Source organism: Phyllobates terribilis, unplaced genomic scaffold, assembly GCF_046119375.1.
Source record: "Phyllobates terribilis strain yellow unplaced genomic scaffold, ASM4611937v1 Scaffold_1__5_contigs__length_1240528914, whole genome shotgun sequence".
In the NCBI taxonomy this organism is placed as follows: domain Eukaryota; kingdom Metazoa; phylum Chordata; class Amphibia; order Anura; family Dendrobatidae; genus Phyllobates; species Phyllobates terribilis.
Window position 1 is genome coordinate 1,131,654,275 of NW_027362761.1, and position 17,713 is coordinate 1,131,671,987.

Here is a 17,713-nt window from a genome sequence, read left to right on the forward strand (position 1 = left end):
CTGGTGGCTTCACTTACAGGACCGCACTGGTATCAGCCATTCTGACACGTTAGTAAAGGTGAGGGGCCGGATGTTATACAGTGGGGGGGTGATGGGCCGGATGTCATACACTGGGGGATGAAGGGCCGGATGTTATACACCGGGAGGCGAGGGGCCGGATCTTATACACCGGGAGGCGAGGGGCCGGATGTTATACACCGGCGGGCGAGGGGCTGGATGTCATATACTAGGGGTGAGGGGCTGGATGTTATACACTGGGGAGTGAGGGGACTGAAGGAAAAAACAAAATGAAATCATGGCCACTTGTGTCCCAATACTTTGCGCCATGTGATGTCTGTGTGGATCCTGCTTTCACCAGTGTGCGGTGGTAGAATACAATATAAAAGGACGGTGACGGTAAAGATGAGGAGTTTGGTACTTTACACATATAGTCGTCACCGATTCTATAGAGATGACGTCATGTGTACTAGTCATGTGACCGCTCTGTGCCATTGATTGGCTGCAGTGCTTATGTGACTGATGGACGTGCCATCATCTCTCAGGACTGTGTTACACCATCTGGAGGACCCCTTTAAGCTGGGAGACTGAATGCCATTCACTGTAGAGCTGTGTGAAGTCCTGCTGGTCATCATGGCTGCCACATGGCTGCTCTCTCATCCATACAAATAAATAATGGTCTGTTGGCCACTGACTAATAATAAAAAAAATATTCCTGAAGCAGGAGGAGGAGGAGGAGCTCCTGACATTACGGCACATACACGGTGCATCGGTGGAATTATCTTACTACTACAACTCCCAGCATGCATCAGCAACCACCATGACATCAAAATCTTTAGTAAAGCGCAAACAGCAGCACAGTCGACGCATGCCCTGTCCTTCGCCGGGCAATGCGCATGCGATTCAGAGCGCGGCCGAAAAGGCTTGTCCCAGAACCGCGCGTGCGCAGTAGCGATAGCAAATTCGGGGAGTGACGTTGGGCGAAGGGTGCGCAGGCGCAGTGGCGGTAGGCCGTAGTTGCGCACTTGTAATGAGGAGTGTGGGCGCAGGGTTATCCCAGTCCTGGTAGCCGCCGGCCGCCTGTGGAGCTGCGCGTCGCCTGCCCTGTATGGAGAGTGGAGAATGGCTCCTTTCCCGGACGAGGTGGATGTGTTTACCGGTCCGCACTGGCGGATGAAGCAGCTGGTGGGACGGTACTGCGATAAGGTAAATGTGGTGTGAACCGGGCAGAGATGGTGCGGCCCGAGCTGCGACTTCTACCCCCAACAGGACGGCACATAATGTGCACGGAGCCTGTGCAGTGTATATGCAGGATATAATGCTCCATGTACAGTATGTAGTGTAATATATATTATACTTTCATATACTGGATATAATCCATCTTGTACTTTGTATAGAGGTCAGTGTGCCATGTATAATGCCCCGTATATACAGTGCAGTGTTATACAGGCTCTCATGCTCTAGATCTTATATTCAGTATAATGGACAGTGTATACAATGTAACATGTATTATGTGCAGGTTATTATGCTCCATGTCTGCTATACACAATGAAGCATTATATACAGTGTAATACTGTATATATTCCCAAATACAGATTATACTGTACATATGTGTTATATGTACGTTTATACTATGTCATATACAGGTTATAATGCGTCATGTCTTCTATATACAATGTGATGTATTCTGTTTCCTATTTACTGGTTATGATGCATCATGTGTATCATATACCGTGCTGTTATATAATATAATATCCAGTATGTTAAGTGTAATATGTATTATCATCAGATACAGGGATAATGCATCAAGTGCAGGGGAGGACATATTGCTGCATCCATAGGGGCCCAACAGGTCAGGGGCCACATCCACCTCCAAAGCAAGTGGATTTGTGCATGATGAATTATTGGACTGCACAGGGGCCCATATACTGTCCTTGCACAGGGGCCCATATACTGTCCTTGCACAGGGGCCCATATACTGTCCTTGCACAGGGGCCTCTAATGTCTGTGTCCGCTCCTAGTGTAGTGTTATTATATATACTGGACATTATATGGGATGTGTGTTACCATATACAGAATATAATGTGTTATGTACATTCTTTACAATGCAGTGCTACTTAATCTATAATGTCTGGTTTATAAAACTTGTTATATTATGTTACCAGGTAACATTATGTACGAGGTGCAGTACAGTAGTTATATATGACAGTGATGTGTATTAATGTATACAGGGCATAATACGTCATGTACACTGTATACAATATTACATGTATTGCTGTGTAGAGATTATAGTGTTCTGTACATTATATTGTAGTCTATAATATATACATTGAATTGCCTTAGAGGTTATGTACATTATATACAGTGTTGCTATCTAACATATAATCTCTAGTATATACAATGTAATATTACCTGTGCAGGTTATATTTTATACAATGTATACAGTATTTATGTAGTGTAATGTACGTACAGTATATGATATACTGCCATGCTCAGCTTATAATACATTCTGTCCATTATATTTAGTGTAGCACAATATTAGGGCTCATTCAGATGTTCGATGCTCTCGCGAGAGTGCCGCCCATTGTTTTTATGGATAGGACTTGTACCTGTCCTAGCCTATGGGGCCATTCACACGTCCATGATTTTTCCGAGGGTTGTATCAAAATTGGCATTGCAAGTCATATTATAGCGCCATACAGCCAGCGGCATCAGTCACAACCAGCGCAGCTACCCCGCAGTCCTCACCATCCTGATGAAGGTCCAGATTCAGGGCCAAAGGGTTAGGCTATGTGCCCACGTAGCGTTTTACAAGCGTTTATGCTGCGGAATTTCCGCAGCATTAGGCTATGTGCCCACGTTGCGGACCTGAAGCATATTTTTTACGCTTCTCCCTGGCGGGAAAATCGCATGCGGATATTACATGCGGTTTTCCCGCCAGGTAGAAGCGTTTGTGAGGCGTCTTTGCATGCATTTCCGCATGCGGGTTATCAAGCACTTCTCCAAGCATCACTTGGAAAAGTGCTTGACAACTTGTTCAGAATGGTAAAAAATAAAAAAATAAACTTTATACTCGCCTTCTGATGCATTCTCTGCCCCGTCCGGAGGCTTGAGCGGCTCACGCTGCTGTGTGCAGGACCTGCGGTGACGTCATTGAGTCATGTGGTGGGTCACATGACTCAATGACGTGGCAGGTCCTTCAGACAACAGCGCGACGGAGGGAAAACATCAGAAGATAAGTATAAACTTTATTTTATTCTTTTTTTTTACAGGTTCTTTGGTACCCAGGTCTGGATGAGAGTCTCCTCTCCTCCAGACTTGGGTACCATCCGCACATTGATTCCGCGGCGCTTCCGCAAAATTAATGAACATGCTGCGGATTTTTGACTGCAGCATATACGCTGCGGAAAAATCCGCAGCATGGGCATTGACATTGCGGAATGCCATTGGGGACCATGGGGTGCGGATCTACATGCGTTTTTCAAGCGTTTACGCTGCGGAAATTCCGCAGCATATACGCTTGAAAAACGCTACGTGGGCACACAGCCTAAACGCTTGGGAAACGCTTGGTAATCCGCCCCCCATGGTCCCCAATGACAAGCCGCACTTTCAATGCCCATGTTGCGGATTTTTCCGCAGCGTTTATGCTGCGCTCAAAAATCCGCAGCACGTCCATTAATTTTGCGGACACGCAGCGTAATTGCCGCCATTGACTTGCATTGGACCGCGTGACATCCGCATCACTGCATCTGCACATGCGGATATCACACAGTTCAATGTGCGGATGGTACCCAAGTCTGGAGGAGAGAAGACTCTCATCCAGACCTGGGTACCATAGAAAACTGTAAAAAAAAAGAATTTAAAATAAAAAATAAAGTTTATACTCACCTACCGATGTCTTCCCGGTGTTTTGTCTGCTCCGTCCGGTGTCTTGCAATGTTCGCGTTGATGTGAAGGACCTGCCATGACGTCACGGAGTCATGTGACCCATCACATGGCTCAATGACGTCACCGCAGGTCCTTCACACTACCGCAAGCAGTGCAAGACACCGGCCGGAGCAGACAAAACACCGGGAAGACTTCGGTAGGTGAGTATAATTTTTATTTTTTTATTTTTTACCATTCTTATTCTTTCTTTTTTTTTAACTAACTTGGTCACACTACTATAAATCCATGCCGGTTGCATGGATTTATATAGTGTGAACAAGTTGTCAAGCACTTTTCCAAGTAATGCTAAAATCGCTTGGAAAGCGCTTGATAACCCGCATGCGGAAATGCATGTGAAGAATGCTTGACAAACGCTTCTACCTGGCGGGAAAACCGCATGTAAAATCTGCATGCATTTTTCCTGCCAGGGAGAAGCGTAAAAAATATGCTTCATTTCCGCAACGTGGGCACATAGCCTTAAACATTCTGGATTCCTTTTCTAGATATATTGAATTGTACAAAAATATTTTCTTTGCTTCACTTCATCCCCTTGAGTGTCGAGGTTTTTATATACCTATTACAGATTGTGACTAGTGTTGAGCATTCCAATACTGAAATATCGTGTATCGACCGATATTCGCGGTATCGGAGTTCCGATACTGAGTTCCGATACTTTTAGAATATCGAATACCGGAATCGGAAGTTCCCATAATGCCTGCGCTCTGCAGTGTCTCTGAAGGATGACAAGCTGGATGGCAGCGCTCGGCTTACTGTACCTGTCATTTAGTTTTAAAGGATTTATTTAAAAAAATATTAGTGTTTTCATACACCGTCTCTTTAAAAAAGCCGGCCGGCAATTCAGCATCTGTACCCGACAATTTAGAATAGAAAGAATAGAGTATCACACATAGATTAGATAGATAGAAACATGTCAGTCACATATATATGAAGTACAGTGACAGTGTTGATTACTGTACTTGTCATTTAGTGTTAAAATAAAGGATTTATTAAAAAAAAAAAATTGGCGTGGGGTTCCCCTTAATTTTAGTCTCTAGCGGAGGTTAAGCAGACGGCTGGGGAAGATGTTTGAAGCCTGGGAAGGGGGTAATACCCACGGAGCTTCCCAGGCTACTAATATCAGCCCCCAGCTGAATACCTAGCCTTTACTAGCTATTAAAATGGGGGAACCCCCCCAAAAAAATAACGTGGGGTCCCCCCTAATTTAATAGCTATCAAAGGCTAGGCAGACAGCTGGGGGCTGATATTAATAGCCCAGGAAGGGTGCCATGAATATTGGCCCCCTCCCAGGCTAGAAACACCAGCCGTCAGCCGACCCAGAAATGGCGCATCCATAGGATGCGCCAATTCTGGCACTTAGCCTCGCTCTTCCCACTGCCCTGTAGCGGTGGCAGTGGGGTAATAGGGCTGGGGTTGATGTCAGCTTATAATGCCAGCTGACATCAAGCCCAGGTTAGTAATTGAGAGGCGTCTATAAGACACCCCCATTACTAACCCCATAGTCAAAGTTAAAAAAAAAAAAAAGCACAAACACCCAGAATAAAGTCCTTTAATTGAAATAAACACACAATTCTTTATTGTTCTAAATTAAACTCTACTTACCATCACGCCCATTCCAGCTGAAGCCAATGTCTTCTGCAATAAAAGTAAAATAATAAAGCAACATCATCCTTACCTTTCCATGGTTCCAACGACGGCTCCAGCTCTGCTATATTCACATGACAGGCTGGATCGCTGCAGAACGCTGCCATCCAGCTTGCCATGCCGCAGACACTGACAAGCGCAGGCATGATTGCGCTCCTCCGTGTCTGGCTGTGACGGCATAAAGATGAGCCGAGGTCATGTCCAATGAACTCAGCTCACCTCATGCACGTCACTGACAGCGTGGGAAAATTCTCCTGCGCTCAGTGCTTCAGCAGGAGAATTCTCCCACGCTGGGATGGCATTGAGATGACAGGTTTATTTTCATTCCGATATTTGTGTCCCATTGACTTGCATTGGTTTCCAGTATCGGAATCGGCCATATCTGATATTTTTTGGGTATCGGTCCGATCCAATCCGATCCGATATTTCCCGATATCGGAAGGTATCGCTCAACACTAATTGTGACCCTACTCGAGCACCAAATCATCGATACATAGTGATGTATATCGTATCCTACTTCCGATCAGAATAATTGGTCAGTTTTCATTGTACATGGAAAAAACGGATGTCTGAATGAGCCTTAAGAGTGATCGTTATATTCCATAAATATATATTTCATGTGCGATATAACAATGTAGAATATATAAGAAATAGGACGTATTATATCCCCAGCTACAAGTCATATGTCAGAATGCAGTGGAATATGAATACATGTATGTCTGTCTATATGTATGTATAGTAGTTGTGTGTATTATAGAGAGTATATAGGCACTTCATGTATATGCACATGGTCATATGCGGATTATAATGAGGGCAATCTGGGCTACCGCCCGGGGTGCCCATGGCCAGATTGACCTCATTATAATATGTGCCGCACATACCGGCAGTCAGAGGCATGCCCCCGGACCTCTCCCCCAGCAGCGGCGCGCGGCCACTACTACTTCTTTGGCCGGGCCAGCACTGCACCTGTTAACTTCCCTGTGCGTGGCCGTGTCTGCTAGTGTAACGTCACGCAGTGCGCGCTGTACTGCTGCACCAGCGAGGAGCTGGAGGACTGGAGCCGAGCCGGGGGATGGTGAGTGAGTGTGTGTGTGCAGGCAGATATCATTGTGTGATGTCTGTTTATATGTATTTTTGTGTTTCAAATGTGTTTATGCGTGTATGTATATGTTTGTGTGTGTGCGTGACTGTGTGCGGCCTCCCGCTGTGTATAGATGGCGCCGTGCGGCCTCCCGCTGTGTATAGATGGCGCCGTGCGGCCTCCCGCTGTGTATAGATGGCGCCGTGCGGCCTCCCGCTGTGTATAGATGGCGCCGTGCGGCCTCCCGCTGTGTATAGATGGCGCCGTGCGGCCTCCCGCTGTGTATAGATGGCTATGTGTGCTCAATATTGAGTCATACAATTAATGTAAGGCTATGTGCCCACAATGCAGAAGTGCTCCGGATTTTTTCCTGAGCGTTTCTGCATCTCCCTGGCAGAAAACACGCATGCGAATTGTACATGCGTTTTTCCTGCCAGGGACACATGCATTTCTGCTTGTGGGTTGTCAAGCGCTTTCCAAGCGATTTTAGCATCACTTGGAAAGTGCTTGACAACTTGGTCACACTATATAAATCCATGCAGCCAGCATGGATTTACATAGTGTGACTGTAAAAGAATGGTAAAAAATAAATATATACTTGCCTTCTGATGGCCTGCCGACGTCAGCTTTCGCGTGACCCGTCACATGACTAAATGATGTCACCACAGGTCCTTTAGTCTACCGCGAGCTGCCGGCAAGCCAGGACGCATCGGATAAAGACACCGGGGGCCATCAGAAGGTAAGTATATAATATTTTTTTATTTTATTCTTTTTTTTTTTTTACAGGTTCTATAGTACCCAGGTCCGGAGTAGAGTCTCCTCTTCTCCAGACCCGGGTACCATCTGCACATTGAAACGCATGGATTCTGCATGTACAGATGCAGTGATGCGGATTCCATGCGTTCCAATGCAAGTCAATGGCGGTGAAAACGCAGCGCTTCCTCATAATAATTGGTAATGCTGCAGATTTTTCCCCTTCTCCCATGACAGCACCACCTGAGAGAGGGTATCCGCCCACCAAGGACAGGAACCTACTGAATAAAAAGGCGGTACCTCTCCTCCGCATCAGTTTTTGGTTCCTGTCCCTGATGGGAGCCTCACCAGGTGGTACCTCACGTACCTGGATTATGGACGGTGCGGCCTGGAGGCCTTGGAAGCAGCAGATGGTCCCTGTTCCCAGCCCGTCTGGCTGCTGCCCGGGTCTGCGTGTGGGGAGGAGGTGCTGTTTTCCTTTGGATGCCTCCCCGCGTGCGCCGGGGCCTGCGGCCGGGTCTGCGCCTCGCAAAGATGAACTGAGCGCGCCGGCCGGCAGGTCTTCCGGGCTGCGCACGTGGGGGTCGCGTCGCACCCTGTGACGGAGCGCGCCGGAAGTCCGGGCTGCGCACGCGCGGGGTGCTGACGCGCCCTATCACGGAGTGCGCCGGAAACCGGGTCTGCGCATGCGCGGGTGGGAAGCTGTCATCCCGCTGCAAGCGCGCCGGGTGCCGCTGGGCTGCGCACGCGCAGAGGCAGGTGGATCTGCGGGTAGCGCGCCAGCTGGCTAAAATTTAAAAAAAAAAAAAAAAAAAGAGAGAAGAGCACGCTGCCGGAAGGGGAGGAGCATAAAGGAGGTGGAGCCCTACTGCTTTTAAGGATGGGGAGCAATCAGGATGGCGGTGTCTGCATCCCCGCCATGATGAATGAGGAACCGCAGTCACCTGGGCAGCAGCTGTCACCGCCACAGGAAGTACAGCAGCAGCCACAGCCATCAAAGCAGCGCAAGCAGCTTAAACAAATGGAACGGGAATCTTCCCATCGACAAAGTCACAGCAGTGAGGGGCGTACGAGTTCCGGCAAGACTGGTCAGAAAAGACTTCGTCAGTCCCCCTCCGCCAGATGGGAGCCCTCATGTGAACGGCAACCACCGCCTCCGGTACCCTAGTCTGAACGGCAGTGTGGTGAGTGATCTTCGTGAAAGTGTCACCCTGAATAATGTGCTCTTCTCTCTCTCTCTCTCTTTTCCTCCTTCTTCTCCTTTTATTTCTTGGGGCAGGAGGCGAAGAAGTGTAGTGCTAAAAATAAAAACAGGGAGTGTGCTTTATGCAAAATCGGTCTTCCCACCTCCTATGCCAAAAACCTATGCTCAGACTGTATTCAGAAAACCATTGCAGAGGAGTCCCCCAGGTTTTCTTTAGAATTAAAGGATCTAATCCAGACAGAGGTCAGAGAGTCTTTAAGAGGCTTAACCTCACTCAAAAAGAAGAAGCAAAAACTAGTTTCTTCAGAATCAGAGGAATCAGTGGAGTCCCGTTTTACGAGAGAACTGCCTTCCTCCTCTAATCACTCCTCATCGTCATCGGAGTCTTCGGATGATAATGGGGGGGGGGGCAGACCTTGTTTTTCGGTTGATAATACTGAGAGACTAGTTAAAGCCGTCAGAGGGACTATGGGTATTACCGATACCAAAGTGCCCAGAACAGTCCAGGATGTTATGTTCGGGGGCTTAGACCAAAGGAGGAGACGCTCATTCCCGGTCAATGACAGGATTAAATCTCTGATAGAAAGGGAATGGAAGAAACCGGAGAGGAAGGGTCAGCTGCCGTCATCCTCCAAGCGGAGGTACCCCTTTGAGGATGAGGATGCGGCTAAATGGGACAAAACCCCTAAGATTGACGTGGCCATTTCAAAATCTTCAAAAAAATCCACTCTGCCCTTTGAGGATTTAGGAGCCTTAAAAGACCCGCTGGGTAAAAAAGCGGAGTCCTTCCTTAAGCAAACCTGGGAGTCGTCAGCAGGGGCCCTTAAACCGGCAGTAGCAGCGACCTGCACTGCTAGATCTATGATGATCTGGCTTCAACAATTGGAAGACCAGATCAGGGGGAATGTGTCCAGGGAGAAAATTCTATCAGACCTTCCTCTTGTGCAGGGAGCGGCTGCATTCCTGGCAGATGCATCGGCAGATTCAGTTAGGCTGTGTGCCCACGTAGCATTTTTCAAGCGTATATGCTGCGGAATTTCCGCAGCGTAAACGCTTGAAAAACGCATGTATATCCGCACCCCATGGTCCCCAATGGGATTCCGCAAGTTCTATGCACATGCTGCGGATTTTTCCGCAGCGTTTATGCCGCGTTCAAAAATCCGCAGCATGTCATTTAATTTTGCGTTTCCGCAAGCGGAATTGCCTTTGTCCAATGCATAAAAAACGCAAGGCAATTCCACATGTGGAAAACGCGTGATAAACGCGCGAAAAATGCGCGATAAACGCGTGCGGATTTTTCCGCAGCGTTTATGCCGCGTTCAAAAATCCGCAGCATGTCATTTAATTTTGCGTTTCCGCAAGCGGAATTGCCTTTGTCCAATGCATAAAAAACGCAAGGCAATTCCACATGTGGAAAACGCGTGATAAACGCGCGAAAAATGCGCGATAAACGCGTGCGGAATTCCGCATGCGTTTTTCCGGGAGAAGACTTGCATTTATGCAGCAGAAATTTTCTGCTTCATAAATGCAACGTGGGCACATAGCCTAAGGCGCTAAGGCTATGTGCCCACGTTGCATTTATGAAGCAGAAAATTTCTGCTGCATAAATGCAAGTCTTCTCCCGGAAAAACGCATGCGGAATTCCGCACGCGTTTATCGCGCATTTTTCGCGCGTTTATCACGCGTTTTCCACATGCGGAATCCCATTGGGGACCATGGGGTGCGGATATACATGCGTTTTTCAAGCGTTTACGCTGCGGAAATTCCGCAGCATATACGCTTGAAAAATGCTACGTGGGCACACAGCCTAAGGCTGGCTGCCCGGTCTGCAAACCTCTCTAATGCAGCCTGTAGGGCGCTATGGCTCAAGAGCTGGCCAGGAGATGTGCAGTCAAAGTCTAAACTGTGCTCAATCCCTTGTGAGGGGGACTTCTTGTTCGGCAAAGGTCTAGATGACATCCTAGATAAAGCCGCAGACAAAAAACATGGATTTCCCACGGTGTCTGGTTCCCGATTTAACAGTTCCTTTCGGAAGAGAAAATACAGCCGCAGTAAAGCTCCCAGAGACCAAGGTAGCTGGAAAGACCGAAAGCCGTATAGCAGAGGCTTCATGTTTGGGGGTCCCTCCTCCGAGAATAAGAAAGCCCCTAAGTGACAGTTCCCCCCAGGTGGGAGGAAGATTGTCCCACTTCCTGCCTGCCTGGAAGAAAATTTCATCCAATTCTTGGATCTTAGGGATAATCAGGAGGGGGCTCACACTAGAGTTCAAGAGCAGGCCCAAGAACACTGTCAAAATATCAGCCCCCAGAGGTTTAGCGGAACAGATAGCCTTACAGCAGGAAGTTCTCTCTCTGCTCAGGAAAGGAGTTCTGGTGGAAACACCTGCACCCGAGCAAGGAAGAGGATTCTATTCGACCCTCTTCCTAATAAAGAAGCCGGACGGCTCCTTCAGGACCATTGCGAACTTAAAGAGACTGAACGACCATTTAATCTACAGGCCTTTCAAGATGGAAACAATAAAATCAGCCATAAAGATGTTATTTCCGGACTGTTTTATGTGCGTCCTCGATCTGAAGGACTCCTACTACCACGTCCCGATTTTGCCAGATCATCAACAGTTTCTAAGAGTAGCTGTACAATTCGGCAGGCACGTAAGGCATTTTCAGTTCGCAGCTCTTCCCTTTGGCATTTCCATGGCGCCGAGAGTCTTCACAAAAATCATTCTGGAGGTCACAGCGCACTTGAGGGAAAGAGATATTTTAGTCATCCCTTATCTGGACGACTTCTTAGTAGTGGGCAGATCAAGTCAACTCTGTGCTCTAGCCCTGGCGGACGTCATGGCCAGTCTAAGACGCCTAGGTTGGCTGTTAAATCTGGAGAAGTCAAGGCTGGAACCAAAGAGGGTTCAGTCTTTCCTGGGTCTCATTCTGGACTCGGAAAACCAAACCTGTCTTCTGCCAGAGGAAAAGAAACTGAAGATCAGATCCCTAACATCTCAGATTGTCAGCAATCCGACCATCACCCTGAGGAGTGCAATGTCTCTGTTGGGTACAATGACGTCTTGCATTCCGGCGGTTCAGTGGGCCCAGCACCATTCCAGATGTCTTCAACAGGAGATTCTGGCAGCGGACAGGCGGCTCAAAGGTCGCCTGAATGGGAAAATATCTCTTCCAGATGTTGTGATCAACTCCCTGGACTGGTGGACATCTCCGGTCAACCTATCTTTGGGGGTTCCTTGGACCTTCCAGGTGTCGGATACAATTACAACAGACGCAAGTGCGGAAGGTTGGGGAGCTCACCTAAGGGATCGTTCTGTACAAGGCCTCTGGTCGGACAGCGAGACAAGCCTCTCTTCCAACATGAAAGAGCTGTTGGCAGCCAGAAACGCGCTAAAAGAATTCAGTTCTGTTCTTCAGGGTCCTCACGTCAGGATAATGTCAGACAACAGATCAACAGTCGCCTACATCAATCATCAGGGGGGTACCAGGTCTCTCCCTCTGATGTTAATAGCGGATCAGATCTTCAGGTTTGCCGAGAGTCGGCTGGTTACGCTCTCGGCACTGCATATAAAAGGGGAAGAGAACATAAAGGCCGATTTCTTGAGTCGTCACATCTTGAAACAAGGAGAGTGGGAGTTGAATCCAGCCGTTTTTCAGCAGATTGTGGATCGGTGGGGACAGCCCCAGATAGATCTGTTTGCAAACAGACACAATCGGAAGACCGAAACCTTTTGCTCCTTGAATCCAAAAGAGGGGGCGTTTGCGGTGGACGCGCTGCAGATTCAGTGGGATTTCACTCTAGCTTATGCCTTTCCCCCTTTAGTACTGATCCCTACTATCCTGAGGAAGATCCGAGAGGAACGGGCGAGGGTTATATTGATCGCCCCGTTCTGGCCCAAGAGACCATGGTTCACTTGGATGAAGAGAATGTCCCAAGCAGATCCATGGGTTCTTCCGGACATCCCGGATCTCCTCAGGCAGGGCCCAGTCTGTCATCCCCAAAGAGCGGGCCTGCATTTGACGGCTTGGATTTTGAGAGGTCGCTATTGACGCAAAGGGGGTTTTCTCCAGATCTTGTTACTACCCTTCTAGCAAGTAGAAAGCCGATAACAACTAGAATCTATGGTAGAACCTGGGCTAAGTTCTTGTCTACCTCGGGTCAGTCTGCCAAAGGGAGGGTTCCTATTGAGGCCATACTAGAATTCCTCCAGAAGGGGTTAAACATGGGACTAGCCACCAGTACTCTTAAGGTACAGGTATCGGCTCTGGGGGCACTGTATAATTGTGACTTGGCAGCAAATAGATGGATCATTAGATTTATTAAAGCCTGTCATAGATCCAGACCTATTCCTGTTCCAAGAATGCCTCCTTGGGACCTTAATTTAGTTCTGGAAGCATTAACCAAACCTCCCTTCGAGCCCTTAGAGAAGGTTTCAGAAAAAATCTTAACTTTAAAGACTGCGCTATTGGTGGCCCTGACATCAGCTCGTAGAGTCAGTGACTTGCACGCACTATCCGTTAACCATCGATTCACTCAAGTATGTATGGATAGAGTAATCTTAAGACCAGACCCGGCCTATCTTCCAAAGTTAGCCTCCAAGTTCCATAGGACGCAAGTAATCACTCTCCCTTCCTTCTATCCTAATCCTAGGGATTCTGAGGAATATAAGCTTCACACCTTAGATGTTAGGAGGGTGTTAGTCCAGTATTTGGAAGTGACAAAAGCCTGGAGAAAGAGTGACTCTTTATTTATATCCTTTCAGGGGGCTAGGAAAGGACTTAAGGTTACAAGGGGGACCATAGCTAGATGGGTCAGGGATACTATTACCTTAGCCTACTCTTCTAGCAATCTGCCGGTTCCTGAGAACCTGAAGGCCCATTCCACCAGAGCGGTAGCTGCTTCCTGGGCTGAGAAGGCGGATGTGCCCATCGACATTATATGTAAGGCGGCAACTTGGTCATCCCCTGCTACATTTTACAAAAATTACAGTCTTGACCTTTCCTCTTCTACTGATCTGTCCTTTGGTAGAAGGGTGTTGCAAGCGGTGATCCCTCCCTCTGGTATTTAATCTCTATAAATCTCTCAGGTGGTGCTGTCATGGGAGAAGGGGAAAAGATCCTAGTTACTTACCGGTAACGGGATTTTACAGAGCCCATGACAGCACCCTATTAATTCCCTCCCCTTTATCACTGTGGTGTGCACTTTTTTTAAGGTGTTTAGTACATATGTTGAGGTGGTGGTTATGTATTAACCTGTCTTCGGAGGCCCTCTCATGCTCTGAAACAAAAAACTGATGCGGAGGAGAGGTACCGCCTTTTTATTCAGTAGGTTCCTGTCCTTGGTGGGCGGATACCCTCTCTCAGGTGGTGCTGTCATGGGCTCTGTAAAATCCCGTTACCGGTAAGTAACTAGGATCTTTTCCGCTGGGAACATTGGGGAACATAGACCTTCTACCAAGCGTTGTTTAAGCATTTCTGCAGTGCAATTGCCGCTGCGGAAACGCTTAAAAAACGCATAGTAGGCACACAGCCTAAAAAAAATATTATAATTAATATTGTGCCAAATTAATTTAATGTGAACTATCACATGATCTATCACAGGGGATCAGGTGTGTGTGTGTGTGTGTGTGTGTGTGTGTCGCCTTCTAAACTTCCCGGGGCCCTTGCTACTCTTAATCCACCCCTGCACATGGTACACTGTGTATACATCATACTTCTCATCCCATAGTCATTACTTTATGCCATTCCTCTGCCCGGTAACATTACGTGGATCCACGCTGTAGAGCGACTGGGTGGAATTACTGCTAGATTTTACCAGTTATCACTTACTGTCACTCTGGGCTATAAAGTGGCCGCAGTTTTTGGTAATCATTTGCACATGTCCTTTTTTTCCAAAATGTGATAAATGTTTCACTTAACCTGGGCTATTGTTAATTGCTTCGAGGGGTTGTCCAGTGAAAACAAGTTATCACCTCTCTACTGCTGACTTGCAGATCAGTGGGTGTCCGATCACTGGGACCTGCACTGATTGACAGATCGGAGAATTTCTTTCCATGTTCAAAATGGCGTGGCTGGTCAGACGTTCCACTGTCGCTCCATTCTCCTGGAAAAACCCGAATGTAGCTCTCGGCAGCCCCTTAGTGAGTGAATGGAGTGGTGATCCGCAATGCTGCTCCATTCTAACAAGAATAAGCGTGCCTCATTTTGCCGATCCATGTGGGTGCGAACAGAAAGACATGTTATCACCAATTCTCCAAACAACCCCTTTAATTGTGTGTTCTTACCAATGCTCAGTAACTGGCAATGGGTCATGAAGGGAAACGCTTTCTAGTGAGCGGACATAGGGAAAGAAATGTTACATTGACTTCTGCCATCATGTCTCGTGTGCTGTAGTCGTGATGTCACCGCTGCAGACTGTCATCAGAGAACATCATGGAGGCAGCACTGAACCGGGGGGAGGGGAGTACAGCCAAGTTTATTTTCATCACCTTCTACCCTATGAAAAAAAAAAAAAAAGATCCTAGACAACCCCTTTAATTATATGGTAAGATTACCTGTTAAGATCACTCCTGTCTAACCAGATTTGCAGTCTGTGCTCCTTGGTGGGATCTCATTGATTCACAAAGTGCAGCCACATCATACGTATTACGTCACATGTATTCTGCAGATTTTCACTGCAGTTTTCAGTCTTTGCAATGTAAATCGTCCTGCACATCTGTCTGATCTTGCCAAAAAAATGTTGTCACACGTGCTCTAAGGCAGTGATGGCGAGCCGGGCAGACAAAACGTATTAAACACTGCCAAGCTCTACCCCTGGCACGAGTGAAGGCCCAATTGGGTCATGTGCACACAGGACATTTCAGCTGTGCATCTACCATCATGAATAAGGTGGTGTAAAGTCGCATATTTCTACCTTTACATTGCTTACATGGTAACGTACTGTGATACAGAGCGGAGGTCTTGCCCTCATATATAGATAGATTTACATGAGACTTAACCCCTTAATGGTTGCGCACTAGAACACTCCAGAAGTGTGAAGACGCCGGGGAGTCACTGTGGCGCGCAGACGCAGGGATTTCTGGGCTTCCTAATCAGATAGGCAGGATTTTGTTAGCGTCCCCCAGACGCCAAGCATGAAAAAACAGATTTTATAAAAACGCACTTCTCTGCAAGTAGACCGCTAATATGGGCCATACAGGTATGAATAGATTTACTTTTCTAGAACCTGTGTGCCCATGTTAGTGGTCTCATATCTCCCAGGGGGTGACAGATTCCCTTTAAACATATCCCAGTGATTTTGAGATTTGTTTTTTCGTGACACATAATTTGTTAATGGAAAATTTAGTGCGATATGTTTTGGGTTTACTTGTAAAAATATTAGTAATTTGACAAGTTTCAAAAAAATTAGCTATGCAAATTGTCTATTCAGAGAAAAAGAGGACTTGAACTCTATAGCGCCACCTATTGGAAGCAGCAATCCTACAAGTCACAATCAACCCATTAACGAGTCGTGCAATATGACTTGGGATAAAAGCCAAATCAGAATCTCAATTTGCAGACACGATGTTTCAGGCTGTTGGCCCTCGTCAGTGCAAAGTATCCGAACTGGTTTAGCTAAATTAGCAATTTTCAAACCTTGATAACCTTAAATGGATAATGTTCACACATTGCATTTTTGCTCTATAGAACCAACATCAAAAAAGCAGGTTTCGATGAGTTTTTGCTGCATTTTTTTCAAGGTACATTTGTCTCATGCATGCTAATAAAGTTTAGTGCATAAAAAAAATAACCTGATTCAACTTCCTCCGTTTTTGGCACCATAAAAAAAGCTGCAAAAACGCGATGTGTGAACATAACCTGAAGGTTTTTCTCACACTAGCATATAAAAAAAATTGGGCCCATTCTCATCCAGGAGAGTAGGCTGACTTTTTTTCTCACTTGTCATCCATATACAATCCATTTTTTTGTTACTCAGTAGCTCTTAATCTTTTACAGGACCATTTACAGTTACATTACACTTCTGTAGCATAGGAATCTGTAAAGATTGGATGCCACTCTGATGTACGGCATGCAATTTTTTTGAATAACTGCACTGCCTCATTGAATAACATTGGTGCAAGTGTAATACCATTTTTTATCGCAATGCACTCGTTCGATTTATACATTATTGTGAATGAGCCCTAATCCAGACAGACCTCACACAAGTTAAAAAATAACATTTCCCTCATCTCTGCTTTACATCAGCGCCCTCTGTCCAATGTTCTTTTATTTTGTTAGGATGTTTTAAGGTTTAAAATTGTAGTAGCAGTCATTTTTTTTCAAGGGAATTTACAAATCTTAATTTTCGGGGGGGCCTATTCAGTTTTGAAGTGATTTTGAGGGTCCTATATATTGGAAAACCCCCCCAAAAGTGATTCCATTTTATAAACTGCGCCCCTCAACATATTCAGAACTGCTGTCAGGTGGTTTATTAACCCTTCAGGTGCTTTTCAGTAATTAATGCAAAGTGACATGGACAGAAAAGAAAAATGTTATATTTTACCACCTAAATGTTGCTAACTTCTGAACTGGTCAATATAGCCGGCAGACTCAAAGGCTTTTATTTGGCCATGGGAAACATCAGGACCACACAATCATGATCTCAGTGTGCTGATGGGGTTAAAGAGAAAGCCCCCATGCTCTAACAGTCTAGATGCCGTGGTCACCATTGACAGCAGCATCTAAGGGGTTAAACGGCCGTGGTCGGTGCCAACATTGATCGTGGTTGATACAGTAGGGTGTCTGCAAATTGTCGCAAATGATAAATTTGGGGCAAAAACATGTGGCATTAGCTAACCAAGCCCTCATAGATTAGCCAAAAAAAGTGGTTACATTTTTTTTTTTAAAAAGGTACAAAACAGATAATAGGGCAAAAACAAATAAAAATAGAAACTCCAAACAAAAAAAGGCATAAATTCATGTTTAATTCAATGTTAATCTTCCTGTTAATGTGATGTAACCTGCTGTAATGGTGCAGTGAGTGAGGCGGAGGTTTGCAGTGACCGTATTCTGTATTTCTGCTTGCTCATGCTTATACTGCAGTCTGTATAT

The 17,713-nt window shown here is 46.4% G+C and overlaps 1 protein-coding gene across 1 annotated transcript in view; it reads left to right on the top strand.

Moving 5' to 3' along the window:
- The first annotated feature begins 940 nt into the window (after positions 1-940).
- FBXL5 (F-box and leucine rich repeat protein 5) overlaps positions 941-17,713 on the top strand; it is a 43,596-nt gene continuing 26,823 nt past the window's right edge. The window contains exon 1 of the mRNA XM_073647290.1: positions 941-1,203. Within this exon, the coding sequence (XP_073503391.1) occupies positions 1,120-1,203 (84 nt within the window). The 5' untranslated portion in view covers positions 941-1,119. The remainder of the gene's footprint in view (positions 1,204-17,713) is intronic.